The following is a 26,783-nucleotide window of genomic DNA, read 5'->3' on the forward strand; positions in this document are numbered from 1 at the left end:
CCCTCCCCGCGCCCTCCCAGGGTCTCTTCCTCGGTCCCTTTCTCGGATCCCTCTCCGGCCCCTTGCCTGGGTCCCCTCCCCCGATCCACTCGCCGGTCCTTCCCCGATTCTTTCCCGTGTCCCTTTCCCAGGTCCTTTCCCGTGTCCCTTTCCCGGGTCCCTTCCTGGTTGCCCTCCCCGGTCCCTTCCCCAGTCCCTTCTCGGGTCCCTTCTCTGATCCCTCCCCGGTGCCCTCCCCAGCCCTCTGCCCCCGCCGCTCCTCGGCTGCCTCAGAACCGGCTCCGGTTTCAGGAGGGTTTAGTGTGGCCAGACACGGAGGTTTTGTCTTTAACCGCTTTTAGGTAGTGTGCCAAATCCACAGGTATTAAGATGGGAGAGCTCCCGGGGGAGGCTCTGTGTGTACACAGGGGCTTGTAAAATACAAGACAGGGGTATAAAGATGTTGTGTTGGAGGTCACAAGCTTGTTAAACCCACGGCTGGCTTGAGGTTAAGCCTTACGAGCTGTTTTGATGGGTTACGTTAAATAAACTTGCTCAGGAAATCCTTTTAATGAGAGGTTCTTTAATTTTGGGCGATTCTTACAAATTTTTTTGACAAAAGGAAAATATTTATTTAAAGACAGCTAACTGGATCTGTGGATCGTGTCTCCTATAGACAATCTGCCTGTTGGCTTTCCCATCTGAAAAAGCGAGAGCAAGAGAATCAGTTCAAGTGTAGACAATACAGAGGTGGGCATTATCGGGATATGTATGGGATTCGGGGAATAAAGCAGGATGTTCCTGTAAGACAGCCTCTTTTTCCAGCAATAGGATAAGCCACATATTTCAGTTTTTTCCCTCATACATATTTTTACGTTTGAAACCTTACAAGGAGCCGGTGACACTGTGTTACCTTGGGAGGGTCAGTCCCAGCTGCTGTGGGCAAACCTGCCTGCCTCCAACAGAGATGGAAAAGGCAGTTGACATATAGCACTAATAATAAATAAATATGTGTGCCACTGGAGTCCAGCAGTTCCTAATTTGAAAACACTATTATTACTGCTACAGCGGAGCCTGTGATTTGGTTATTTATTTAAATCATATTTGCTTTTTGGGGTTCAAGCATGTTTATGTCCTAAACTCCCTAAGCTTTGCTGTGTTACAGTGTGGTAGGAAAATGTACTCTTGAGTTCATGGATGGAGGAACAAGACAGCAAAGCAAAGCCTGGGCTGGAACATTTCCATATAATTTTTACAGTGCAAATACTTTATGAAGTATTTTACAGACAATTCGGACCATCAAGTCCCTAATTTGAAAGGTTTTCAGCTGCTGGGGTGTTTGATTCTATTTTCTGGGTGCTTGACTCTGTTTTCTGGGAATGGTGAGGTCATGGAGCACCACGGTGGGGATGGAAAACAACGCGGGGCCGGCACCGGCCTGGCTTGGAGGGGGGGAAATGCACGTACGAGAGTTGCATAAGCAAACAAGTTGTTCCCTGAGCAACGGGTCTGATGGAGGCAGCTTTCTTGGAGATCTGTGCCCTGTGTTCCCACAGACAGGCCCCGAGGTAACGCTGCTCTCCAGTGACAATATTCCCCCCATCCGTGGTTTTCCTTGTGCCCTGTAAATTTCTCTTCCCCTTGGTGCCTTTAGGCAGCAGGAGAAGAGTTGAGGGCAAGCAGCAGGTAGATGCAGGTGGTTCAGGAGACAAATGGGGTGGATGGTAAAGTTCACATTTACATCCAGATTATGAGTTTTTCCTCCTCAATCCATCCCGTTTTCCTAAATATTTTAGGAGTACTTCATGTGAGAGCACTCTTCCTCTCTTGCATGTGGCTAAAGGTAGTTGGTGAGTTCAGAAATCACTGACAGGAGTACAAGCAAGGGTTAAGGAAAGAAGGCCTGACCTGTGTGTAAAATGAAGATCCATATATCTTGTTTTGGGAAGGAAGACAGGTTTGTGTATTTTTTTTTAATCACGTGTAAACATAATGCAACTTCTTGAAATAAGTCTCGCACATGACTCATGCCTGTCAGTTCATTAGCTCTGGTATTTGGGGTGGGATTTACCTCACCTAGTTTTAGGCTTCTGCTAATGGAGCAGCTTACTTTGGGCTCCTTTTCTGGTTAATAGAAAACTGATCAAAGCAGTCACTGGAGTTTAAAGGATGTTTCCTCCTCTTCGGAACTCTTCCCCTAAATTTGGGAGCTGCACATGTGCTCCCTTGCCTGCTGCTGATGTGGGAGTTGGGAATCTGGCTGAGAGATCTCTACGTAAATTGTCATGTGGGACAAATTTCACTGTGTATTGCTGTAGTAACACACTTATAAAATGGGTCGCTTCTTAGTATTATATCTGGCTGATACAGATTATTTTGTGCTCATAAACTCATTAAGAAACTGTTCCCTTGTCTCACCTCAAGCCTGTGTTAATTTTTGATGTTGAGAGACTCGGTCTAGAATGAAATTTTGTTCCCAGGACAATAAAGTAGAAAAAGTGAGTGCAGAAGGGCAGGGCTGTACCAAACCCAGGCCCCGGTGTGTCCTGTCCCTTTTTTGGGGAGAGGCAGCACAGTGGCTGTCTGTGAACTGTGTAAAACCCCAGAGCTTTCTGGAGGTCAGTTTTGGGGTGACTGCCTTGTGGAATATGATTGATGTTGATATGGGCGAGGTGTAGAACCTGTTCCTGCTGCCTTTGGAGCAGGGAGGATCTCCAGGTGTGTCAGCACCGACACCGACCCCGGCTGCTACCCTGAGTGATCCCAGAGCTCCTGGGATGCTGTCGCTCCAGTGCTGGTTATCTCTGCGTGGAAACAGGGCAGGATGAGTCGTGTTTGCTGTTCAGGGTTGGAATCAAAGGAGGGGAGCATAAAGACAGCCCAAACCAGGCTTTAAAGGCCAGACTGTGAGGGGTTTGCCCTCGGTTCAGCGGCACCAAGTTGAGCAGTGAGAGGTAACAGGCACCCGAGATGTTCCCTGAGGGGCTGGGGCTTTATAGGGGCTCTCTTAGGAGTCCATATCCAGTTTGCTCAGATTGAGGTATCTGAGGTGCAGAACTGAAGCTTAAAAATCCGTATGTCACAATTGATGATTTTTATGTTTATTAAATGATTGCTGCAGTAGGCTAGGAGCTGTCACACAGTCCTTCCCACTAATCTGTCTCCAGGATGTTTTCCTGTCTTAGCAGTTACCCCAAGAAACACCCAAAAGTCCTTTACCCAGTTTCCTAAAGCCACTTCTAAAAATCAGCCTTGTGTAGAATTGCAATGCTTTTGACCCAACCCAAGCGAGTGTAATTTTTCTGCAATAGTTTGTTTATTCAGTAGGCAGCAAACACTACAAGAAAAGCAGAATTAACTAATAGTTACCTCAAATGGTTTGTGATCCTTCTGTGCCAGATTATGCTGGTCTTGATTGTTAAAGGCCGGAGCTCTGAAGCAGTGAATCATTCTGGTTTGGTATCCACATGATTTACTATAAACAAGGTTTAAGTTCCAGCTATTCCCCTGGTTAGACTCTATCTTGAAAACTTAACCTCTGACATCGGACCTGTTTTTTTCATTCAGGACTTGAAGGTTGTTACCAAACCAGTTTGTCCAAGAGGTTTTGGCATCTTGGGATTTGTTTGTTTGTTTGTTTGTTTTTTAAAAAGCATGGCTTCAGCTTGGTTTTCTGGGGGCGCTGATGGAACATGTCTAGGATGAATTAGTAGTTTTTTGAGTGAGTAGCTTGGTAGCAGGGAGGGAGCAGTGCTTCCTCTGGCAGCTCAGAGCTGTGCTGCTGTTTCTGCTGAAATTTAGGAATTTATGTGTAGTGGAGGTTTTGCCAGTAGTTTGCACAGGGGCAGGTTTGGGTCTACTACTGGAGAATCAATTTGTGAGTTTTTTATTTCCCTGAAAGCTGATTTATGTGTTTTTTGAAACCTGGTTGTCTGTGTTATAATTGATGGCTCAACTTTGCTGTCCTTCTTCTGGGATCAAACCTGCCTTGCCTTCCTACTGAATGGTTGATTAATTCCCCTGTCCCTGCAGAAGAAATACTATCGAGAGAAGCTGTGGAAAAACACTTATTACTTTGCTTAAAACTGCTTCTTGTTGTCTTGGTAACAATAAATTTATGGGGTGACTTAAGCTGCTACTGCATGAACAGGAGATATAAACTGCTGAAAATTCAAAGGCATGAAAAGATGGAGAAACCTTCAACTAAAAAGCGTTATTTCATTTCAGATGTTCTTAATTCCTTATTATTCTCTTTGATCCTTGAGGTGTTAAAAAGAGAGAGCTTAGATACCTTTTATCACTTAAAAACTAAATTGAAGGAGAACCTGAAAAATAATTAAGTGTGATTTTTCTCTAAATGTGGGAAAAAGTAGCTGATGGGCCATGGGTGTTGTACTTCCAGCTCTGGTAGATTTATATTTTTAACTCTTCAAAAGCTTCACTCATCTCTTTTTAGATTCAGCTTCGGCTAACCTTTGTTCCTTAACACATCTTTTCAAAATATTTGGAGTTGTTAGCCTTTGGTCACCTTTTCTGCAGCCTCCAGTGGGGAATCTGTGTCAGGATGGGGAGAGCTGGAAGCGAGGGAGGTTTGTACCCTGCAGGGGTGTTTAGATGGTTGCATTTTTTGTGGCGGTTGGAAGATCTTTGAGCAGCTTTGGGGCTGTTTGGACCAGGAGCAGCACGGCTCGTGTCAGTGGTGATCTCCAGAAGTCTGAAAGCTTCAGGAGCAGAGTGATTTAACTGGTTTTGAGTGTTTAAGGAAAGGGGTGAAAGCTGTGAACTCCAGGGCTGCAGAGACCAGGAGTGCCAGGACACAGGGAAAGGCTTCCCAGTGCCAGAGGGCAGGGCTGGATGGGATATGGGGAAGGAATTGTTCCCTGGGAGGGTGGGCAGGCCCTGGCCCAGGGTGCCCAGAGCAGCTGGGGCTGCCCCTGGATCCCTGGCAGTGCCCAAGGCCAGGCTGGACATTGGGGCTTGGAGCAGCCTGGGACAGTGGGAGGTGTCCCTGCCCCAGGGGGTGGCACTGGATGGGCTTTAAGGTCCCTCCAACCCACATCATTCTGGGGTTCAGATCATCCTCTCTGAATCCCTGCTGGCTGTGGATCTGTTCCTCAGATCACCACCGGTGTGATGCAGCAGCTGCCCACCCGGGTAGCTCCTCCAGACCAAGCTCCTTAGCTCTGTTCCTGCACAAAAGGAAGATTTCCACAGCCTGAAATGCAGCCACAGCACTCAGAGAGCTTCGTCCTGACCATACCTAACTGCAGATCTTTTCACCCGTGCTCAAGGTGCTCTGTCCATGGAGCTGGGCAGGGATAGTGTGGGTGAAGGGCTTGTGTGCAGCCCCTGGTGACTCACCTCACTCTACCCAAAACGGTGAAAGACAGAGGCAGTTGTGCTCAGGTTATTCATGCATCTCGTGGCCTTCAGCCACAGCAATAGCCTGGAGCTCTGACTCTCAGAAGTAATTCCTGGTCTGTATTTTTTGACCTTTCCTTTCACTTCAGGGTCAGCTGTCCATTGCAACAGGCAGTACTTTGTCCTGTGGTACAGCAGCTGGTGGTGGGTACCACCCCAGCATTGCCACTGTGCCCCACGATAATGAGAACCAAGAATAAATAAGAACCAAGATGTTGGATTTTGAATTTATCAGGTAATTTTAGCTGCACTGGTGACTTGGACGTTGAATTCAGTCTTTCAGTTGCTTACGTGTCCTTCTGTTACTTCTCCTTTTGTGGAGGAACCACTGTCCTGACTTGCCATGCACTTGCATCCTTGGAAATACCAATGTTATTTATTGCAAAGAAATATTCAGAGTGTTTAAGCTGAATCTGTTGCTTTCCCAGTTCCTTTAGCCCAGGTTGGGATGTGCAGCAATACGGTTTGGGGCAGAGAGGTTGCTGCTGGCCGGTCATCAGGTTCCTTTTCCCACTTTTTCCAAGTACATCCTTAATCCTTGAGGCACTGTGTGCGTTGGCTTTTTTCTTCCAGAAGGCAATTTATGAAACAACTTGGATATAGTGCCAAAAAATCCCATTGGGCAATAGGATTGCTTCAAATCCCATGTTAGTATTGCCAATTTTTTTTTCCTGCAGTCAGTGGAGCAAATTTTTGAATAATCATTAAGATATTTGCATAGAATTTGGTTTTAACCCCTACAGCAGTTGGTCTGTGTTAAACCTTGAGGAGTCAGACAATTCTAACTGTGAAATATTTGTGTTCACATCAGTTTTTTGAGGCTGGGTCATCCCTTGTAGCTGTGATGTGGTGGTTTTTTAGTTGGTGAACTTTACATACAGTGACAAAAAGAGGAAAGAGTGTTTTTTGTTCTTAAGTGGGGAGGGAAGAGACTGGCCCAGCTGTAGACAAAAGGGAAAATCCTTTGAGTGGATGCAGTCTTCAAAAAGGAAAAATTCATAAAGAATCCAACTGGATTTGAACATTAAGGACTGGCTGATGTTTCTATGAAGTTGCTTTCAAAAGGGTTGTCACAGGGAGTTTCGTTGTGCTGTACAGGTGTGGGACTCCAAATTTCCTTCTTGATTTCTTACCTGTGCTTAGAGTTAAAAAAATATTCCCCTATTCAACCTTTTTCCTTTTGCAGGTGCCTGGATTCCTATTATTCGCTTTACCTTCTAATTTATGCTTCATGTATTTGTTCACTTTGCCAGTTCTTTGGTTACTGGGTCTGTGAAATAAACTGCCCCGATAGTCAAGACAGGGAGATTTGCACGCTTGAGAAAATAATAACAAAAAAAGCCCCAACACCTCATCTGAAAAGAATGCTCAGGGCAAAAATTACTAATGTAGTAAATTACTCCTGTCAGCAGAGTCTGGGCAGGAGCGTGGGCTGTGCTCTTGTGCATTTCCAGGTTTTGCTGCTTTCTTCCCAAGCACTACCATCTCTGGCCATTACTCTTTTCCTATCTTCCCCTCCCTGCAACCATTCTAAATGACTCCCTCTAATCCCCTGGCATTAATTGCACGATCTGAGATGAGGTAGGTGTGTTGCTGGCAGCTACCTAAAGAAAACAGCCCAGACATCTCTTCCCTTTGTGAGCGCCAAGTGATGTTCCAGGACTGGTGTTACCACTGCAGTCGTGATAGAGGCAACAGGCAGGGACTCAAGATGGCAGAAAAAATGATGAAATACTCTTGTTTTGTAACCATATACCAGGGAACGTTCCCCACAGTGTATTTCTTAACACTTGAAGCCTGCTTTGCTGAGAGGGCCACGTGTCCCGAGCGGAGCTCGGTGCTGTTGGACAAAACTAAACGTTTAGAAAACTACAACAATTAACCTTTTGTTAAATAAATAAATTGTCCTTTGCCTCCCAGTTTGCAGGAGCATGGACATCCGCAACAACCTGACCCGGCTGAACATGCTGGAGAACTGCACTGTGATCGAGGGCCACTTGCAGATCCTGCTGATGTTCAAAACCAAGCCCGAAGATTTCCGCGAGCTCAGCTTCCCCAAGCTGACCATGATCACAGACTACCTGCTGCTGTTCCGTGTGTACGGCCTGGAGACCTTGAAGGGCCTCTTCCCCAACCTCACTGTGATCCGAGGGACTCGCCTGTTCTTCAACTACGCCCTGGTGATCTTTGAGATGGTTCACCTGAAGGAGATCGGCCTCTACAACCTGATGAACATCACCCGGGGCGCCGTGCGCATCGAGAAGAACAACGAGCTCTGCTACCTGTCCACCATCGACTGGTCCAGGATTTTGGATTCTGTGGAAGACAATTACATCGTGGCCAACAAGGATGACAAAGAAGAGTGTGGAGATGTGTGCCCAGGCACTGTGAAAGGGAAGAGCAACTGTCCCCCGACGGTGATAAACGGGATTTTCATCGAGCGCTGCTGGACGCACGATCGCTGCCAGAGAGGTGAGTGCACAGTTCGGGGTCTCAGCTGGGGCTTTGCTGTCAAGGTCTGACCTGTCAGGACCTGTGAGGCCCTGGCTCAGGTTGCCCAGGGAAGCTGTGGCTGCCCCATCCCTGGAAGTGTCTGAGGCCGGGCTGGACAGGGCTGGGAGCACCCTGGGACAGTGGAAGAGGTCCCTGCCCATGGCAGGGGTGGCACTGGGTGGGCTTTAGATCCATTCCAACCCAAACCATTCTGGGATTCTTGGAGGGCTGATAGGTGCCTATTGATTGCTACCTGAAAGCACAGATTCCTAAATCAGGGCTCAAAATTGACATTAGGAGGTGAAGAGAAAACCTTTGGGATGGGGCTGTGTGGACAGTTCTTTCACCTGTGTTTATAGGTATCCAGAATTCTGTGTTTGGCTCCTCTGGAGAGTCAGGAACTGCCCAGAGCTCACCATTTTAATGGACTTTGAGTGTCTTGTATAGTAGTTGGTACTCTGAGTATCTTTGTTAGGGTTTGGGTAGGGAGGGAATGAAAGTCCAGACTGACTGGAAGGGTGCAGCAGGTGGAAGCACAACAGTGGGGAAAAGTCTCCATGGAATAAACCCCATTCTGGAAAGGTGCAATTCCATTTTTACCAAAACCTTCCTGCCATAAAAAGGTGTAAGATCTGTGGATGAGTGAGCAGCATTTGCTCAGAGAAGAAGCTGGAAGCTGAGTCAGACCTGAAGGGGAAAGGGAGAAGGAGGAGAAAGGACCTGGGTGGGGTTAGAGGGTGAAATAACAGGGCTTTGAGCCCGGGGCTTTGGTTCAGGGGAGAAGCTGTGTTCAAAAAATCTCACTGCTGTTACCACGTCAGTCCTCAAATGTATTAAAGTTGCTTTTAATTTTATACAGATTTGTTTTTTCCAAACTTGGAACTGACCTTAAGCTTAGCTTTAATTATATATTTGCTTTGATTTATGTTAAATCTGACTTGACGGGGGGAGCAAAGTGAATTGAGGTGAGAGTGACACATTTAGGGTTGTCTGCCTTTCTGGAGGTCGTGCATCCAAATGAACCAGTGTGTCCTGAGACGAAATTAGGAAACTTGTGGGCTGGAGAGAATTTCTTGCCAAGCTTTAAAGGGCAGCTCTGAGTGCTAAGTGCCAAATTTGAGGAGGAATTCCTACCAGTATGCACAAACTAATGCAATTAATGTGGTTTCCCCTCTGCTACTCCTCACCCCCAAATTGTCCAGCTTCCTTTTAAAGAAAGTGCTTATTTTTTGTGGCCAGAATAACAGTGTATGAACAAGAAGATGCAAGTGTGTACGTGTGTTCCTTTTTTAAAACGAAAAGTAAGATTGTAAAGCATTTTATTTATAAACTTTCAGGTATGCAGTTACGTCAGCTCTGAAACCTGGTTTCTCATGTATTTCACGTGCTGTGTTTTCTGCTATTTCATGAGGTTAAAGCTCTGCTTGGTACTTTTTTAGTGCCTAGACCATAATGCCCCTCATTCCTGTGAATTTTCTGGGGCTGTGCTGCAGCAGACTGGAATGGATGGTTTCTCTCCTTTAAACAACTGCCTGTTTCCATAAAACCTGGAGAAATGTAATATTTTAATGATAATATTTTACCATTGGGACAGAAATCTCAGCTCCTGAGCCTCTGGTGCAGGAGTTTGTTGGAGGACACCTGTCCAGTACCTGCCTCAGCTCAGTCACCACGCCTGTTTGACCCAGAAATTGGTATTTTAATCAGAAAATGGTTTCAGAAGTTACCATACACACATGCTCCCATCTGGTTTTCCGTGTCCCTTGCAGAAGGAACAGTAGGGAAGCAGTGCTCCTGCATATTTGGGCAGTGACTGGAATGCACTTCCCAAACCACTTAACAAGCCGAGCTTATCTTTGTTTTGAACGTTCGGATTTGGACTTTAATTTTTTGGTAGCCACTGATTTGCACAAGCTGGGATCTGTGTGATCCCGTGCCTTGTGACACCTGCCCCTGTGCTTCTGCAGTTGTTTTGACAGCCTGAGAGGTCTTTTAGACCTTTCTGTCTGTTTGTGAGTAGCCTTTAGACTCCGAGCACACGCCGATGGTGGAGATTAAGTGGCATTTATTTAGCGAACCTGCCGGTGCAATCGCTGCGTCCTCTGTTCTCGTGCCAGCCCTAATGTATCCTTAGCATGTGTAATTGTTTTGTCAAGATTATTAAAAGCTTGTGTGAATTGTATTTTGGCTTTCCTTAGCCTGAAGAGCCTCTCAACAGCTCCCAGTACCCGGGGTATTAATGTCATGAAATCTTTCCCTCTGCGTTTCTGCAGCTTATCTGGGAATCTTCAGCAGCTAATGCAGTGTTGAAGTCTCCTGGCTCTCTGGTTTTAAGTGTTTTCTCTTCTATTTTTTTCTCTTTATCTTCTAACCAGAATGAAATGTAGCAATTTCGGTATCATTTTCACGGGGAAGTTTGGGTTTTTGTGGAGTTTTTAACCCTGGTTATTTGTACCCCTGGTTTGTTTCTTGAAACTCGGTGTAGAATCTTCTGGTTCCTCTTTCTTTTTTTTTTTTTTTTTATTTTTTGCATCTCTGGATGGGAAGTTGTTGCTGTCTAAACTGCTGCCCTGGGACTGGGAAAAACCCTTAAAGGATATGTAAATATTGATTGTTTTGATTTTTCAGAGTGGGCGTCAATTGACAGAGACAAGTCCCAAGCTGACCGGCTTTTCCAGCCTGCTAAGCTTGGAGTCTTGCTGGAAAATATTAGGAGATGGGCAAGAAATTTGGGAGAGCACATGTGGGAAGGATGGAAGATACCACAGAAAATGAACTCCCTGACAGGAGGGTGCAGCCAGGTGGAGATTGGCTTCTTCTCCCAGGGAAAAAGGGACAGGATGAGAGGAAATAACCTCAAGTTGCCCCAGGGGAGGTTTAGATGGGAAACTGGGGAAAATTTCTTCATAGAAAAGGTTGTAAAGTGTTGGAAGCATTGGAGTCACCATCCCTCAAAAGCAGTGAGGCTGTGGCACTTGGGGACAGGGGTTAGGGATGAACACAGTGGTGCTGATGGTTGGACTTGATCTTAAAGGTCTTTTCCAGCCTTAAGGATTCTGTGATTTTCTGAAAGGTCTTGTGTGGGAAGTGGCAAAGTTGGGGCTGGAGTGGAGTCCTGGTGTCCCCCATCTCTTCCACACCATTCCCTGCCCTTCCCCTGCCAGCTCTCTGTGGTTGCTTCACATTATCCCTGTTTTATTTAATTATTCCTTTATTTAATCAGCGCAAATATCCCAGTTGACTCCAAAACTAACTTTTCAGTTATAGCATGGAATTATCTCCAAGGCACACATCCAAGCCTCTGAATCATCCCTGGAGCTACAATTCCAGCCCAGAATTTTTTTTTTTTTTTTTTCAGTTGGTGATAACGTGTTCAGGACAACAAAGTAAAGGATCTTCTTACAGACGTTGGAGCAAAGGTTGGGGATGAAACCAGTGGGGAGGAACTGCAGTCATTTGTGGGCTGCTGCACCCTTGGAAAAACCAGTTGCAGTATTGAGGACTCTGTGTCTGAGTGTAGGGATGTGTAGGTGGATGCACCATGGATTGAGATCCGTCGGGATGTGCTTCCTCAGAGTTCTCTTTTTTTTTTCCCTAAATCCCTCATGTTGGTGTGAAAACCAAGTTGGTTCAGTTAAGGCCAACTCATGTTATATTTTGGGTAGGCAGGGAGGGAAATGTGTAGTCTGTTTGGAATTTGGGTCTAGCCTGATGCTGTTTATGGCAGCCAAGTGCTGTTCCTGTTCTGGGGGTTTTGTATCTCTGCAGTGACATTTTTAACAGGGTTTTCTTTTCACATACACAGTTATTTTATTGCCATCAAAACGTACTTCTTGGTCCTGCACTGCAGAGAGCGTCTTTGCTGAAGAATGCAGACAACAAAAATGCTGGAAATGCCACGTCCTAGACCTTGGTCTGGATCTGCCAAACATGATTTTCATATTTCGCATTTTTTCCACATCTTTTTTTTTTTTCTATATGTCTGTCACTCCTCTTGCAGAAGGAACAATTCCCTCTGAAATAGGATTTCCTGCCAATTCTCCCTGCAGTCAGGCTGCTCTGTCCATACAGAACTTGGAGCAGTCTGATGGGTTTGACAGTCTAATTACAAAGGCGGGTTGAGCCTTTTATTGCACGTCGGGTCATGTGGAAGTGGAGTAAGGCAATAGGAAGGAAAAGTGGAATGGCCAAATAAAAGTTACCAGCAGAATTATCTGCAATATCAGACAGTCCCTTGGTGAACACTGAAGAGCCACATTCCTGGAATATAAGGATGGATATCTGAAATAGTTTTGACGGGGCCAAATAGTGATAGGAAAAGGGGGAACGGTTTTAAACTAAAAGAGGAAATATTTAGGCCAGATGTTAGGGAGAAATTCTCTACTCAGAGGGTGGGCAGGCCCTGGCACAGAGCAGCTGGGGCTGCCCCTGGATCCCTGGCAGTGTCCAAGGCCAGGTTGGTCGGGGCTTGGAGCAGCCTGGGACAGTGGAAGGGGTCCCTGCCCAGGGCAGGGGACACTGGATGGGCTTCAAGGTCCCTTCCAACCCACACCATTCTGGGATTAATTCTATAATTCCGTGAACTATAGACTTCATTACTTAGAAGATAAGATATAATTCAGGTTCCCTTCTTCATCCTGAATGAAACCTTTGTAGGAATCTATTATCTACTTGATCTTGGGGCTTCTTGCTACCAGGAAATTTGAGTTATTAAGAGTGTGGGCTGTTTCAGGTCTGTCAGCAGGCTCCTTTTTTCCATCTATTATCTTATTTTCTGTGATAAAAACAAAAGTTGCTTCTCAACTAGTGCAGTTTAGAATTTGTGGCAAAATACCGACTTTGTCTAAAGTATATGAAACAATTTGGGTCCACTGAAGAGGACATAAAGCAGCAGATGGAAAGGATGACAGTCTGGAATAAATGACGTGCAAAGAGCTGCTAAAGAAAGGTTCTGTGTGGAAATAATAAATTTCCACTGTTTTGGGTGTGATTTTTGGGGTTGTCCTGTGCAGAGCCAGGAGCTGGACTCGATGATCCGTGTGAGTCCCTTCCAAATCAGGACATTCTGTGATTTATTTTTTTTCCCCCTGTCATGTTGGGAAGCAGGTCTAGAGACAAAGGGATACAACAGGATCTCTCTTTAATTTCCCTGTGATTTATCTGGGGATAATTCTGGGACAGATAAGGGACAGGTAAGGAACTGAGGAGTTGCTTTGTTCCCGAGTACAAGCAGCACAACAAAGCCCTGAGAAAAACATTGCTCAGCCTGAAATGTCTTTCAACTGCTGTGAAACAGCACCGAGCACTCTCAGAGAGACCAGTGCCAGCAGAAATTCTGCAACTCTGAACATCTTCAAGGCAGGTTTGAATAACAAAGTTCAGAGGTGTGTGTGGGAAATGCTTTGTGATGTTTACTTAGGTAGAAATATTACTTAGCAACAGCTTCCTGTAATTTTTATGTGCTGGGAATTTCTGTAACCATGAGCTTGGTTTTATTACCTTTGTATGGGAAAGGGGTCTCGAAGTGCTGAGCAGACTCAGCCAGCCTCAAGGGCAAGATATTTTTAAAGCTTCAAACACAAAGGAAATTCTTCCAGTTGCTACTACATGAAGTGGAAGTGCTCCTTTTATTTGGAGATCTGATAAGGGGTGGCTTTTTTTCTTTTCCCTTGCTCTGACAAATGCCAGATGGAAGCTGACACCGGATAATCTCACTGGGGTGTCTGTGCTGACCCTGCCAAGCTACAGCTTTATTGAGGGCCTGTAGCTGGGGCAGTGGTGACACTTTGCCAGCACTGAGACATCCTAAACTAATTCACTTGATCTTATGAAGAGTAGTTAAGAGATTTATGCTGCTTGGGGTTGCAATACAGCCCAGAATTGGGGGAGAAGGGGTGGAAACAATCCCTCCGTACAAATGACTGTTTAAGGATATGCTCCTTTGGAAACACCAAATAAAACTGGAGAAGAAGCATCTGGAGTGGCTTTTCTCCACTGAGGTGGGGTGATGCAAGGCTGTAGGATTTCAATACAAAGGGTCTCAACTTGCTCAGAAATTCCCACATGTGCAGCTGAGCTGATGTTTCCTCAGGTTCTTCACTGCTGCACCTTTAATTAAATTCGGGGTTGGAAAGTGAAGATTTGTTGCTCCTGCCCCAGATCCCAAGCAGCACTTCAGAAGCAGCTGTCTGACCCATGTCATCTTTAGAAATGTAAATACACAGTAAATTCAGAGAATTCCTCCCCATAGTTAAGAAATCTGCATTCCTCTACAAAAATCTTGTCAAGGCAAAGGTTTTTGACGAGTTAAAAAGGACAGTGAGGTATTTTGCTGCTGATACAGTGAAAACTGAAAAAGTTTTCACCTTGTTTGGTTCAAGCTGCTGTTTTAATTCTTTCACCCTTAGCCTTTCCCCAAAACACTTGTTACTTGAGTTGGTGTCTGGGCCCTGGAGGAGGTGAGAGGAGTGCAGTGCCTCCCGTGCCGTGGTCCAGCACTGAAGATACTCAAGGTGTTCTTAAACCTCGGTTTGATCCTCAGCACTGACGTCGGCTCCTTGGGAGTTCCAAGAGTGCTTCAGGTAGAACTCTTCCCTCTTCAAGAACAGTTCCAAGTTACCTTTTTTTGCTTGACCAAGGGAGCCTGCACTACCCCTTGTTAGTTAAAAACCAGGAGACTTGGCAGACACATTCTTCGGAAAATGCTGCTGTCTGGGTGTGCAAGGGGGAAGTCTGAGAGTGTAAAAAAACAAACAAACTAACAAACAAATAATGAGTGACAGAGTTAACATGTGGTGGTAATGTATGAATGAGAGAGCAGGAAATGGTTCACCTGGTGTGATGTGTTTGTTCAAGGAGGAGGAGATGTGTTTCATTCAGAGCAAATCCTGCTGGATGTTCAGGGTGCTTGGGTGCTGTAAGCAAGGACGAGGAGTTAGCCAGCTTGTATATTCTGTATGTTTTCCTCCCTTTACACCTCCTTCATGAAGGCAGGACAATGAAATTCTGCCTTTTAAATCTTTTAATTAATTGTAAAAGTATCCTAAATCGAGTGCAATTCCGATGCCCCTTCCCGGATTTAGGCAAAATGAGCAGAATGAATGTAAGCTATGTGATGGGACAACAGACTTTGATTTTACAGGGGAGGAACTGGAAATCTTTGTTATTCAAGGCTGTGAAGGGATTGTGAACTGTTGGGTCTGTACAAAGAAGTGCATTCAGAGTGTGTGAGCAGACCAACTGAAATATGTCACTTGGCAAAGCTCTCTGAAACATCTCTCCCTATCAGGAATTGGATTTGACAGGGATTGCCTCTGTAAATAATTGCTGTGCTTAAAAAAATCCCAACAAAACACAAAAACCCCAAAATAAAACACAAAAAAAGGTCAAAACCCCCCAGGTGTGACCAGCACAAAGATTGTTTCTAACTGAAAGGTTGAGGATTTCAGGACCTTTTGATTAATTACAGAGCTGGGGAATAACCAGCCGTGTCCTGGAGGAAGCAACACTCACCCTCCTCTCAGCTTGTAACAATAGCTGGGTACAAGTTCAATGATTAGGCTTCCCAATTATATCCTATAATTGTCTGCAAATTCCCACTGAGGGATGTGAATGAACTTGCTGGGATGTTTATGCTGCTTAATTAAGGCTGTTGGTTAGGTGGGAAAGAAAAAATGTTCAGAAAAAAAATGAAAGAAAAAAGTTGGGTCAGGGGAAGTTGTGGGGGTCCTGGCTGGGATTGCCTGCTTGGGACGAGCCTGTAGTTAACTGCAGTTCCTGCTTTGATCCCAAGCTTTTGTCTGGCATTGCATAAGTGTGCAGGGAGATACTGGATCACAGCCATTGCCTTCATCTTTATCTCAGTTTTGTAGGTGAGGGTACTGAGGGGCACCGGGCTGACGTTGCTGGAGCGTTGTCGGCCTGGCTTTTCTTTTGGCTTGTGACACATAAAACAAACAGAGAATTAATTTTGGCTCCGTGCAGTGCTTAAATGCTGGCTGAGTACTTTAATGGTTTCATGTGAAGAGTCTGGATTCCTTGTGAATCTGGGTTTAAACTGACCCAGGCAGGACACTCAGAACCTGCTCGTGTCCAGAAAGTTTTATAACTGGAGTTGGATGCTCTGTACTAAAAAGGAGCTTCTGTACCCTCAATAGGAATTCCTTAATTTGAGATTGTGTTTATTTCCCTGCCTCCTGGGCACCCTGAGAGATGAAGGCTCTGAGGAAGAAGATGTTTTGAAGGAAATGCCAGCAAAGGGTTGGAAAGAAAGTCCAGTTAGAATAGCATTCAGCAGAATGTTGGGATTAATTCTCTTCAGCATGTTTCTAAAGAACTCAGGGTGTGTGTGGTTTTGGTGCACTCCAGGAAAAAGAAATGCGGCCTTAATCTTGTGTATCAGGTCAGAGGTGCCCTTTTCCAAGGATGCCAAGAGCTGCTGCTCCATTGGAATTATAACTTGGGCAGTTTCAGCTTTTGCAGAGCTCAGCTCCCACGCAGCAGCCACTGAAGCACTGGCAGGTGCTGGACAGGTGAACTGTCAGGAATTGTGACCCTTCTCAGGAATTATGCCTTGTTCATAGGCATAAAGAGGCTGCCAGGTATTTAGCAAGATTGATCTGATGAAGAGTGTATAACTTGCAAGGCCTTTTTAGTCTGTTTTCAGACATCTGGAGGCTTCTGGAGTTGCACACGTTGGACTCTGGTCACTTGGGACTCCCCAGGATCCGTGCTGGTGTGTGGCCACAGTGGAATTTCAGGGCCCTGATGTGATGAGCTGAGCCTGAGCTCGTCTTACAGCACAAGACTGATGGTTTTTAAGTCAGAGTTAAGGCAACTTAGGGAGCAGGTTTGTCAGAGATCAGAGAAAACACCTGCAAGCTGAGCAGCAACATCTGCGGTTCTGCCTTTCTGCTCCCTCGTGCTCCTCTCGGCTCACTTTGGTCTGATGCCTGGGCACAATTCCTCATTTAGTGGTTTTTAAAATGTGGATTGTCTGGGGCAGGGAGGGAGGAGGCTGGTCCCAGTGTGTTCATCAAAACAAAGCGTGCTGGACTGTAGGGTGTGAGGAAGGGAAGGTTCATGGGGCAAGGGAGCAGGCAGGGTTTGGAGCTGTGAAGCCATAATTTCCAGACCAATTTTGGATGTTTTTCTCTGGTTTTGTAGCTGTGGGAGTTTTAATTATGCTGAGAGCACACAGCATTATTGCAGTGCAAGGCTCTAACCCCGTGGGCAGGGGTCCCAGGGCAGGAGCTTGGGCTCTCCACAGCGTTCCAGAGGTGCAGGAGCAGACCCTCCTTCCCTGCCAAGAGGAAGGAGTTGGGTGCTGGGATGTGACGTTCTCATGTGGCACTTTGATGACACAAAATGGGGCTGTCTGTTTGCTGGCTGATTTTCCCCCATTGATGTGAAGAGCCCAAGCCTGACACTGGGTGTTCCAGGGATGGATTATTTGGTGTCTGTGGCAGAGCTGCTGAACTTGGCAGTGTCACTTCCAATAACATGAGTGAGACGCTGTCAGCTTCTGAGTTGTTTGCTCTGAAATATCTGCAGGAACTGGGAGTTCACTCAGCAACCTGCAGCAAAAAAGTCAAGTTCCAGCTATTGCACTGACCTGGGCACCGGGAAATCCCTCACGCAGAGGCTCCAGACAAACTCTGTTGTATCAGCAGCGTTTTATGATTGATAAAGTACATAAAGAATGTTTGCACTTGAAGATGGGCTTGATTAGAAAATCTCAGGAATTTTGCAGGAAGCCTTAGCCCTGTGTGTTGGTTTCCCAGGAGTAAGGCATGTGCAATTCCACAGACATCACAGGATAACAAAGCATTTTTCTGTTTCCATTTTCAACTTCATTAAGCGCATCCGTGTTGCGTTACGGCACGGCAAGGATTTTAATACTTCATGAGCAATGAAAAGATTCATTAAAATTTGAGTATCAGACAAATGTTCTTCTTGTCTTTTCTGAGAAGACAATCCAATTATATTCTCTGGTTAGTGCAAACATAGAGCAGTGATTTAATGAAATGAACAGGGTTGTTGTTTTCTGGTCTTCGGTCTTTTCTGAATGTCATCTTTCTGAAGTCAGGCTGATTGCACTGATGTGTTTACACAGCTTCAGTTCGGGATGGAGGAGTCCAAGAGCTCCCTCTAAGTACCCCTCAAAAGCTCCCAAAAGCCAGAGAGGAAATGGAGCTCCTCAGTGTGATGTCTGACTGTCTGAAAGTCTCGCCCAGTGGAGCCTTAACAGGGCTTAAAGGAATAAGGCTTTTGTTTTAAAACAGTACTTGAAGTGAAGCCTTTAAAGCTCAACAAACTATTTCTCTGTTCATTCAATTTTGTGGATTTTAGGCTGTGGGAATCTGCGTGCTCTGTTTCTGGCAGAGGGGAGCATCGCACATGGGACAGTCTTACCTGGAGACTTAAGGAAAAAGCAATTTATGTAGAAACTGGTGCTTTGTCTGAAACAACTTCTTACCTCATCAGCGTCTCCACAATTATTAAATAGGCTAAAGAAATGCCATGTGTAGATTTTCCTTAAGCTTCTCTTCCACACTCCACTAACCTTATCTCCAGAGCTGCTTAAATAATTTGTGTAGTGTTTGGCTGCTCTCTCAGTGCTTGGATATCGAGTTTCTAGTCCACAAAACCAGTCCATTCGAACTGGGTATCTGCATCGAGCATCAGTTTTTGTTCTGGGAAATACGAAATGTTCTCCTTTGAGCCTGTACAGTGTGTGAATTTGGTGGGTGTGATAAGAAAAACGTCCCCGTGTTTTGCATGGCTCCGGCGGCGAAAGGAGGAGCAGCCGTGTGACGCTTCTTGCTCATCAGCAGCAGGGAAGAGCCTGTTGTTTTTCCACATGCTCTAATCTGTGATAACAAAAAGAACTTCAGATTGTGTTTTTCAAACACGCTGCGGGTCTCTTGGTGCTCAGATTTGCCAGTGACTCTCTCTGCTGTGGGAACACGTCCGTCCACCCAGAGCCTGATTTGAAGTGGCTCGGGTTCAAATCCGCGCCTTGTTTTGGTGCTGGAGGAGGCTGAGCAGGTCTCAGCAATCAGCTGAAACCAAGTGTTCTGCTTTGCTCTGGGTGTTCTGCAGAGGGCTGAGTGCTGGATGTGGACTGGGGTATCGCCAGTCTCCTCCTGGCGCTGCCAGGGGTTAGGCCCCTCTTTGTGACTTCCATCAACTTCGGCTGGCCAGTGAAGGAAGTGCCTCGAGGCAGAATTTAACTTATGGGTGGGTTTAGACAAACAGCCATCAGAAATGTCATAGGTAGAGTATTCGAGGTGGCCTCAGACAGGTGGATGGACTGGGTGGCATCTCCAGAGCTCCCTGGGCTCCCTTCCATTGGCAGATTGATTCCAGTGCTGGCAGCTCTGAGCTGAGACCTGAAACCTCCAGAGTTTGATGAAGAAAAAGACTCTTTGTCCCTGGAGAAACTGATACAGCTTCGGGTTACTTGTAGAGGAGAATCCCATCTCTTTTTCTTGCTAGATAATGCTGGTTTGTGTCATTTTTTTCCCCAGAGGGCTCTCTCTGTTGTAAGGCAATTTCCACACTGGTTTCCCCAGTAACTGCCCCGTGAGGGGATCCGTGTCTGTGGCATCAGTTAGAGAGCTCTGAATAGTCCTAATTGCTCTGCAGTGGACAATGCTGATGGCAGCTGGTGATTAGACCGTATCTGAGTCCCGTGCTGATAAAGTGAAGGTTTTTAGCACTGTGGCACACGCCTGCAGGGGTGGGGGATGTCAGCAGATCCTGTTCCTGCCTGGCCCAGCACAGCTTCACCGATGGATAACGGGACTTCAGCTATTCCTGCACTTCCCTGTGACCTCAGTGACAGTCAGTTTTATTTTAAGAGCTTACCATGGTATGAAATAAAGCAGAATTTTCACAATTCTGACCATTGACAGTTGGAGCCATCAAGTATTGTGGAAGAAGGATTAAGAATCCAAGATCTCCCCTGAGTTCAGTGTAACTTTGAATGATTCAGTTCCCCTGTCTCTGGCCTTGTTGAGATGGCACAACTAATTTGGCATTAAATACCTTCAGATTACAACTTTCTCTTGCACAATTTACAAGGAGAAATAAATTAACGGCCTCCAAGGGTGGTTTGTGCAATGTAGTTAATGGTTTTTGTACTCGTCTCCAGCCGTTTGGTTTTCCTCAGGGTTGTGTTTGTGTGACTTTTGGTCATTTTTATCATTTCTCATTTGGCATCTGGGTTAGAGCAGCAGAGGGATGTGGCACAGTCACAAAAAACTCCAGGGATCAGTGTGTTTGTAAGGAGAAGCTGTTAACCCAGTGGATATCTGGATAACTGGGAAGAGCCAAGCTGGATAATTTGTGCAGTGCCACATATTCATATACAGTGAATTACTTGAAAATGGGCATTGCTGGTATGCCAAGGATGACGAGGGCGAGTAGTAAATAAAAATACATTGCACATTGCTTGGCTCTGCAGGCAAACAGTATCTATTTCAGTCCTGCTAAGGAAATTCTTCTGCCTCGAAATAAACCGTGGCGAGTGTGTGTAGAGCTTTGGGCAAACTGGGGAGGGTGTGCAAAGGAATGGGCAGGAGCTGAGGAGGCCACAATGGCTTGAGGGGTTGAGAGAATTTTATGTGGGTGCACAGAATTGATGGGTTTGATACTGGTAACGAGATACTGCATCCATTTCTCCTTTTCACAGTTCAGATATTGCTTTGGGAAAAATTACTGTATGTTCAGGGAAAACTGAAGTGACACCTGTTAAGTGAAGGAAGGCACAGTACAGTGTGGAGCTCGGGGTGTATCCATGTGGGAAATAAATGGAAGATGGATGGGTCAGTGCTCCTGGTGAGCCTGGATTTGGGCAGCTTGTTAAGTGACTGTGCACTGAGCAGTTTGTGCACCTTGGTAATTTCAGGAAAATAAATAAATCTGGTTGGTAGAGCCAGTTAGCTCTGCTTCCTGGGAAAATCCGCCTTTCTTTGCACGACTGGCAAAGGTGATGCTTTGCCTTGCTCTCTCTCCTCATCCTCTCTGGGAGGCGAGGCAGGAAGGGGTATCTGGAGTAAGAAAGGGGGATCTGGAGTGAGCCCCGTTCCTTTTTTCTCTCTGTTTGTTTTCAGTCTCGTCACCCACAAACACAAAGTCGGTTTCAGTATCGATGTTTACAATTCATGACTGTGCTGTGAAATCTGCCCAGATTAAAATCTTAACCTCTGCCTGACATTTCTGTGTAGATCATTAGTTATCAGCATAATCTCCTTGTGGTTAATCTTATACTTCCGCCCATTCCATTGCCTGTCTGAGTTATGGAGAGCTCCATTTTTGCTGTAAACCGTGCCTCTGTTTTGGTGTAGTTGTTGTTTTCTGTGTCCGGATTACATTTATGTAACGTATCTAAAATTCCATCTTTCCTCATCCCCACGTGTCAGCATAGCTTTCGTTCTTTCATGCCTTGTTTACTACAACATCCTTCCCCGTGGCCTTGAGGAAAGGAATCTTGTCCCTCCCTTATCTCTGCAGAAAGCAGAGCTTGGACGTTTTGCCTCGTGCCTTGATTGTATCATCGCTCCTCATTTACAGGACGGGCTTTGTAGGTAAAATAACTCGTGTTTGGAAAAATCAGATGGACTTTGGTTTTAAACCATCACCAAGTCCTTGTGTGTATCTCCACTTGTCTCTGTTTCTTACATACCAGCTCCTAGAATCATAGAATCATGGAATATCCTGAGCTGGAAGGGACCCACAAGGACCATCACTTATTTTTAGGACATGCCTGGACCACTTTCCTGTGATTTGGGTATTCTGGGGTTGCAGTGAGCGAGCAGGTTTGGCAGGAGGAGGTTAAAGGGAACAGGGATGTTTACAAGATGCTGTACGTTGGAGAGTAATAAATAGTTAAATATTAACATGAAGCTTTCATGAGGCTCCCAGGTGGCATCAACTGTTGAATGATAACACCAAATCCTTGGGTTGTAATAAAGATTGAAATTTAACAAACCACAACAACAGGAAAACAACCTTATTTTTGTGAGTAAAATTATGATCAAAGCTTTACAGGGAAGTGCCCCAAATTAACGTTAAAGATTCTGGTCTTGGTCTAAATTACAAATTATCTCTTCTGCTGTACAGAATGAAATACAATCTTTTGCCTGAAGATGTGGTGTCAGTTTTGGGGCTGGCATATTAAGAAAACCCAGCCGCCAAGCAGAGGTGGGTGGTTATTTCTGATCCCTGACACTAAGCTCCCGTGTAATTTTGAACACAAAGTACAAGGAGCAGGCTTGACCTGCTTGCCAGAGAATGGCACAACAGCACTGTTGTAGACACCGGGTAAAGTATTTACAGCTTCTGGTCGCTATCCTGGTGTGCACTTTGTGACACTTGTCCCACCTTTAACAGTTGCTGCTGTGTTTTCAGATCGAGCTCGGTGTTTTGGTAGTTTGAGCTCTATGGCCAGCAGCTTTGCTTGATTTCTGCAAGTTGTTTGTACCTGTGTGGGGAATTGGCTCAATTGGAAGGTGCCAGGAGGATGAAAACAGACCTAGTCTTGAGTTTTAATTTCTTTATTAATTCTTTTTTTTTTCAGCATGAGGTGCTTTGCTCTGTAAGTTCAGTTCCCAAGGGGCTTGGAGTCCTGGTGTGAACACCACTGCTTAAAATACACAAAAGGAAAATGTTTATTTGATCTTTGTTGTGTCTGGGCAGTATTAGGGACACTTGGGTGGGAAACATCCAGTCCTCTGTGTAAATAGTTGGGGCGACGGAGGAGAGCAGGAGTGAAAACCTTCAAGGGAGAGCAACAGAAAGGTCTAAAAAATACATGAAAAGGAGAGCTTGTCCTGAGGGTTCAGTGGAAGAAAAATGAGGGCCTTTTGTAACTGAGGTTTGTAGCCCAAGAAGTCCTGTCCCCAAAAATAAGAGGTGATACTGGGCTGTTGAACTCCATCCATTGGATCTGAATTTACACAGGACTTTGTACACCTGAGCACAGGCCCTGCCTTGTGCCTCGCTGTGGAGCTGGAGAAGCTCATTTGCAAAGGTTGTCACTTCCTAAGAAGATAAAGAACGAGTGACCAAAGGCATTGTGGGTCTGTTGAGGTTGATGTCTCCTCCAGGCTTCACCACATTAAGATGAATTACGTATATTTTGTATGTTACATAAGTAAAACGTGTGTGTATACATATGTGCGAGCTCCTCTTAGCATGTTTCCCATATTCCTTGGCATAATTCACCCAGGAGTAAATATGTATTTGCAGGGAAATGCCCCACTAGCAGGTGTAGTGCAGAAGATAATGAATTACTCCTCAGTTTACACAGCAGAAGGTTGGCACAGAGGAGGCTGTTTCTGGAGAGATCTCCTGTTATCTGCCCCTTTCCTCTGTAAACAACTGAGCTCAACCTTTCTCGTATCTCCATTCAACAACTTCTTCCACAGACCTCCACTATCACAGCTGGACAAGGTGGCACACGACTCCAAACTCTTTTATCTTGTCTAAACTCACATTTGCTGATCCTCCCAGGTCCAGCATTGCCGTGGGCTTCAGCCATTCCTGGCGGGAAGCGGCCGAACCCCGGCTCCGGTTTGGAATATCTGAGCCATTCCGTGTAGCTCCACTTGAGCACGTAATTTGTGGAAGGGTTGGGAGGAGAAACAGTTTTTTTTCTTATCCTTACTGATAGATGAGATAAGAGGTGTAATGTTGTCCTGAGAAATGTCAATGGGAAGAGTTTCCTTGACGTTGTAGTAAGTGTGTTGTTTTTGGAAGTCACTGTCCATGGGAAGGGAGGCACCTGCAGTTAATTTTATCTGTTCCTGTGTAAATACAGACCTCCTAACGTTCCCAGCTCGCAGTTCAGAGGGGTCATGGCATTATGTACTGTAATATCTTATTTTATAAATAACACTTTATTTTAGTGCTGGTTGTAAAATCTGGGATTTATTTGGCACTTGCTCTTTCCCGAGCTGGTGGTGAGAACTGCAGCCCTTTGTTGTGGGTTACAGCACTTGAGTCGATGTCTCTTGGAAGGGTTGTTCCTTGGTTGTCTTTGGAGAAAAGTGAGGGATGAGTGTTGTTAGAGCAGCTGAGCTCTGGGAATAAGTGACATCAAATTTGCTTGAGCATCTTGTGATTACTTCCTGAATTTTGCTTGACCACTGCGGCCCATGCCGGACGTTGCTGGCAGGATTTTGGTATCACTGTGTTAACTTCTTATTTTTTGTTCTCTTCTAGTTACTCCATTTATTTTGCAGATTCAGGAAGGGCTGGGGGAGCTGCTGTTGTTTGTCACCAAAGAGATCAAAAGTCCTTGTGCTTTTTACAGTCCACTGGACCTCTCCAACTCTGTCCTTCCCAGGCACGTTTCTGCCTCTGTGGTGCCCTGGGAGCAGTGTGTCCAGTGCAGCCCAAGTCTGCTGCTGGTGGGGTTTGGGGTTTAGGTTTCTGCCTCTCTGGTCCCCGTGACATGAAGAAATAACTGAAGGAATAAGCCAGAGTGCAGTGGGGTTTGCAGCACATTGGGTTTTTTGCAGCAATCCTCTGTCCACATATTCTGCTGTGGGTTTTAGATTTATTTTTTACTTAAGTCTTCACCAGACACAGTTTTGCTTAATTTAATAGCTCTTTTCAGCCTTATGATACATTAATGCACTGGGATTAGGTGTTGTCTTGATGTGTTCAGATCAAATAAATGCTCACAAGAAAATAGATGATCATGAGTGAAAAAATTAAAAATAGGTTTAGGGATAAAAATTACATTTATAAGACAAATGGCATTTAACAACTTACTGAATCAGGGTACTTCTTGACCAGAAGGGAATGACTGAAAGAGCAAAAGCGATCAAGTCAAAAATACTGTTTGTGTACAACAGGATTTCATACATCATTTTATAGGGAGTAAGACCCATATGGATTTCCATAGCAGCAATGCTGCTCAGCACTTGCAGCAGGAAACAAGCCCAGGCTCTGTAGTACTAAATTAAGATCACATGCTTGCAACACACTGAGGAGTTACTGCCGGGGGCGATTAGTCCTTGGGTTTCCTTTTTTTTCTTTCCCCTTTCCTTGTTGGTTTTGTTTTTGTTTAGAACCACAAGAACCCATTGCTGCGGAGGTCACTGCCGTGACTGTACCGTTAGGAAATGAAATTACAGTTCCCTCTGCAGCTGTAACTCAAGTAGGACTCTGTGTGTGGATAAATTTATATGTCACATCTCGCAGCCATTTACAGTAAGAGGGGGAAAAAAGCCACGGGGACGTGCAGAGCGCTGCGATCCTGTTTCTGTGGGGCTCTGGCTTTGGGTTCTGTGCGTGTGCCCGTCATCTAACATGACACCAGCCCAGCCCTGGCACCAGGGCAGCCGTGTCACGGCCAAAACAAGCCATTTTCAGCCGTGGCAACGCCGGCTTCGTGCCGGCTCCCTCCTGCCTTCCCCTCCCGCTTATAAACACCCCGCGCGACTCAAATGCTGAAAAACCCATGGCAGCCCTTCAATTGCATTAAATTGCATTAGGCTGATGAGGTTTCTGCGTGGTGGTGGGAGGCCAGGGCTGGCTGGGGAGCTGGCAGGGTTAAGGCTGTTTGCCTTGTGCAGATAGCGGGCGGTTGGGTTGGATGCCTCCCCTGCGCAGGCAGCAAATGCATTGGCTGAGGTTGAGGGCGGTTCTCCTGCCGCAGTTGTTTTGTGTCCTGGACTCCGTTGGATCTGGAGCCTCCTAATTGCCTTGTCTGTAATCAAAATAGAGTTTGTGTAAGCCAGGGGAGAGGAGCTGATGGTGCGAGGGGAGCTTGCTGCTCGTCACCGGCTCGGCCGTTGGACACTGGACACCCGTGGTGGCCCAGGCTGCCTCCACTGACCCCCGTCCACACACACAGGCCTTGTTACTGCACTGTAAAAAGATCAGATTTATTCACAACAGATCAGTCCCAAACCCATGTGGTGCCTGGACAGCACATGTGCAGCATTTTGATGTTTGTATGTGTGGTTTAGAATTTGTCCTTAATGAACCGTGTTCCTCTTACCCAACCCAAACCACCACCTGTGTGAGCACCCAGTTCAGCTCACCCAGGATGTTGCTATTTAAACCCACCCGGTGGCAGAGAATCCCAAAGGAACAGCAAAACTTAATCCTGAGTGGTGTTTTTCTCCTTCTTTCTCAGACAATTCACCGTTTTATTAACAGTAAACAAGAAAAAAGACCTAACACCGAAGTTTTTAACAGCTTAATGCTTAATTGACTTGCCTGTTAAATACGGATCTCCTGGTTACCTGTGCTGGCTCGGGAATGTGTTTACAGTATCAGTGTGTTTAGTTTCCACCTGGAGCACGGGGAAGTGGTGAAACATGGGAGCGATCCACGGAGGTAGGAATTCCTTTGCGCTGACTCCGTGGCCGCCTGTCCCCCCCAGCTGGGCCTCAGCAGCACGAAGAAATGTCCCTTTGAATCTCTAATCAGAAAGGTTTGGAAAAGGCATTGTTTCCTCAGTCTTGGGAGCCACGCTAGCAGCGAGTTAAATATTTATTCGCCCCTGGAACAACAGGTTTGAGCCTCTTGTGTCGCTGCGCTTCTCCCCGGGTTCGTTAACGTTGGGCTCTTTGTCAGCTTTGGGACAGGGATTTTAAACACCCGGCTCCTACAGATCTGCTGAGGAGGTGTCGTGGCTGTGCTGGGCAGCTTTGTCCTGGTGCTGGTGCTGAAGCCATGGCCCTGCAGCAGCTTTTGTGGAGCAGTGTGGTGGCTTCTGCCCCTACCCAGAATGGCTGTTCCTTTGTCTCTCACTTGGGTTTGTGGAGCTCCCTTTGGACTTTCCGTGAGGAATGGAGAGAGTCACTTTTTTCCCTGTGCTGAGAGCAGGGCCCTGCATTGTCCAAAAGTCTCACACAGCCTTAACA

At 45.8% G+C, this 26,783-nt stretch overlaps 1 protein-coding gene across 1 annotated transcript in view; it reads left to right on the forward strand.

The window, feature by feature from the left end:
* INSR (insulin receptor) overlaps positions 1-26,783 on the forward strand; it is a 55,033-nt gene that overhangs the window by 889 nt on the left and 27,361 nt on the right. Inside the window, exon 2 of the mRNA XM_042042941.1 lies at positions 7,321-7,872. Within this exon, the coding sequence (XP_041898875.1) occupies positions 7,321-7,872 (552 nt within the window). The remainder of the gene's footprint in view (positions 1-7,320; positions 7,873-26,783) is intronic.

The sequence above is a fragment of the Corvus kubaryi genome, unplaced genomic scaffold, assembly GCF_017639235.1.
Source record: "Corvus kubaryi isolate FWS band 111438036 unplaced genomic scaffold, C.kubaryi_AGA036_p1.0 121, whole genome shotgun sequence".
NCBI classification, from domain to species: domain Eukaryota; kingdom Metazoa; phylum Chordata; class Aves; order Passeriformes; family Corvidae; genus Corvus; species Corvus kubaryi.